Source organism: Coffea arabica, chromosome 9c (genome assembly GCF_036785885.1).
Source record: "Coffea arabica cultivar ET-39 chromosome 9c, Coffea Arabica ET-39 HiFi, whole genome shotgun sequence".
Lineage (NCBI taxonomy): Eukaryota > Viridiplantae > Streptophyta > Magnoliopsida > Gentianales > Rubiaceae > Coffea > Coffea arabica.
The window spans coordinates 6,983,341-6,986,233 of record NC_092326.1 but is presented as its reverse complement, the minus strand read 5'-3'; the positions used below and the strand labels follow the sequence as shown (position 1 = coordinate 6,986,233).

Below are 2,893 nucleotides of genomic sequence, written 5' to 3'. Positions count from 1 at the left end.
ATTAATTTAGACATTATTTGTATTTATTAGTTAATTTGTTTAGAGTAAGTTAGGATTTCTAGAAGTTTTTGTGAATTAATTACCACATAATCTATTTATTTTTGTTTGTAGTATATGCACCGGGCGTTACGGGTAGTCACACCTTTTGATTTCGAAATTAAATGATATTATGAAAACAAAGAAGGCATACATCACAACAAGAACAAAAAGAGATTCATTAAATAGAGGGAATCACAATAGAACTACCTTTTGAATAAGAAATTGAGGAAAATGAAGTGAATAGGCGAGCTCTTAGGGATTTTACTCTATCAGAAACCCAAGGATCCCAAATAAGTATAGCACGGTCGATGGTAAATGCTAATACTCTTGAGATTAAACCATCATTAATCCAAATGGTGCAACAACCTCAATTTGGAGGTAATGCCGTAGAAGATCCTAATACACACTTAGCCACATTTTTGGAGATATATGATACTATTAAAATTAATGGAGTTAGTGACGATGAAATAAGGCCAAGGTTGTTTCCATTTTCGTTGAAGGATAAGGCTAAAATTTAACTACATTCTCATGCACCTATCACTTTTACTAATTGGGATGATTTATCTAAGATATTTTTGAATAAATATTTTCTACCGGCTAAAATGGCTAAACTTAGAATGGATATTACTAGTTTTAGTTAATTAGAGGGGGAATCGTTGTATGAAACATGGGAAAGGTTTAGAGAGTTATTTCAGAAATATCCACATCATGGACTTCCGGATTGGTTCATTGTATAAATTTTCTATAATGATTTATTTTTCTCTACTAAAACGACTATTGATGCAGCCGCAGGTGGTGCTTTAATGGGTAAATCACCTGGAAGAATCTCAAAATTTGATAGAAGAGATAGCGGCCAACAACTAGCAATGGACTAATGAAAGAGATAATCCAAAATGACAAGCAGGTATAATTGAAACTGATGCCATCAATATGCTTAGTACTCAAATGAATAATATGATGTAAATATTACGGCGTCTAACTAAATATGGTCCGAGTTCTTCTACTAATACACATGTTGCTTGTTGTTCCATATGTAGAGGAGCACATGATTCTAACGAGTGTATTGATGTTGAGCAGCCTCAATTTGTTAATAATTACAATAAGAATACTCAAAACAATCCATACTCAAAACAATCCATACTCAAATACATACAATCCGAGGTGGAGAATCATCTCAATTTTGGATGAAAGGAGCAAGGCAATTCTCTAAGGCCAACTAATCCGTCGGGATTCCAACCAAGGTTACAACAGCCAAATACTAAGTCGGATTGGGAGATTGCAGTGCAAAAATTGGCAAAAGGAATTTCAGAGAGACTTGAGCGAATAGAGGGACGGTTGCATCAATTGACCAGAATGTACAGAAATGTTGAGGTCCAGATTGGTCAAATCGCCAATTCTATCAACAATTGAAATCAAGGGGAATTATCGAGTAAAACGAAGGTGAATTCTAGGTAATATATCAAGACCATTACTCTTCGCAGTGGTAAACAATTAGAGGATCCTCTGATGGTAGAAAATGGGGAGAACAATGAGAATAAAAGACAAGGAGATAAGCTAATGAATCAAGAGGTAAACATGGGGAAAGGTAGTAAAGGAAAATCAAAGGAAGAACAACCTACATCTTCCACCACCATTCTGATACCTCCGACGGTTCTATTTTCTCAACAACTCAAACCAAATAAATTTGATAAAGAATTTGAGAAATTTGTAAAAATTTTCAAACAATTACATATTAATATTCCCTTCGTTGATGCTATTTTGTAGATTCCTTCATATGCCAAGTTTCTGAAGGAGATTATGACACGAAAGAGGAGATTGGATGATCGGGAAATGATAACATTAATGGAGGAGTGCAGTGCCATTATACAAAACAAGCTGCCACCAAAATTGAAAGAACTAAGGAGTTTTTCTAAACCTTACACTATTGATAATATTGAATTTTCAAAAGTATTATGTGACCTTGGTGCAAGTGTATCCTTAATTCCTCTAATGGTAGCTAGACAATTAAGGTTGCATGAGTTAAAATGCACTAATATTACCTTACAATTAGCAGATAGATCTATTAGATATCCAATGAGAGTTTTGGAAAATGTGTTGATCAAACTGCAAAAATTTATCATTCCCGTGGATTTTGTGGTATTAGATATGGAGGAAGACATGTCTATGCCGATCATATCTAGTAGACTATTTTTAGCAACTGTGGGCACTATTATTGACGTCAAAAATGGCAAACTTAAATTTCAAGTAGGTGAAGAAGATGTAGCATTTAATTTGAATGAAATGAAAAAGTACCGTTTTTTTACTGATCATGCTTGTTCAATTGACACAATTGATATGTTAACCCAAGGATTGGATCAAATCAATTTTGATGTCGATTCTCTTGAGATTTGTTTATCAAGTGCAAGGATGTTGGGGGAAATTGAGGAAGAAATTAATGCATTGGCCCAATGTTTAAATGCACAACCTCCTTATAGGAAGAGGTGTGTGTATGAAAATCTTGGACAAGGAAAGGGACTTCCACCACTTTCGGAGATACAAGCTCCAAAACTTGAACTCAAGCCACTTCCTAGCCCTTGAAGTATGAGTTTCTTGGTGAAAATGAAACTCTACCAGTGATTGTCAGATTGTCAGTGCTTATTTGGAAGAAGAGCAACTCAATAAGTTGTTAAGAGTTTTAAGGAAGTACAAGAAAGCTATCTGATGGACCATCTCCGACATACAAGAAATTAGCCCTTCTATATGCATAAATCGCATTCTTTTGGAGGAGAATTGCAAATCGGTGGTAGTGCAAAGAATGTTTAATCTGAACATGAAAGAGGTGGTAAGATTAGAAATTATCAAATGGTTGGATGCA

The 2,893-nt window shown here is 34.7% G+C and overlaps 1 protein-coding gene and 1 non-coding gene across 2 annotated transcripts; one reads left to right on the top strand and one right to left on the bottom strand.

Moving 5' to 3' along the window:
* Positions 1–647: 647 nt before the first annotated feature.
* On the bottom strand, positions 648–754 carry LOC113709166 (small nucleolar RNA R71). Its single transcript, XR_003452588.1, has one exon. It is a non-coding gene; the product is annotated as a small nucleolar RNA R71 (small nucleolar RNA).
* Positions 755–1,545: 791 nt separating this feature from the next.
* On the top strand, positions 1,546–2,616 carry LOC113708372 (uncharacterized). Its single transcript, XM_027230834.1, has 2 exons — positions 1,546–1,689; positions 1,804–2,616. The coding sequence occupies exons 1-2, from the start codon at positions 1,546–1,548 to the stop codon at positions 2,614–2,616; spliced, it is 957 nt and encodes a 318-aa protein (XP_027086635.1).
* Positions 2,617–2,893: the final 277 nt, after the last annotated feature.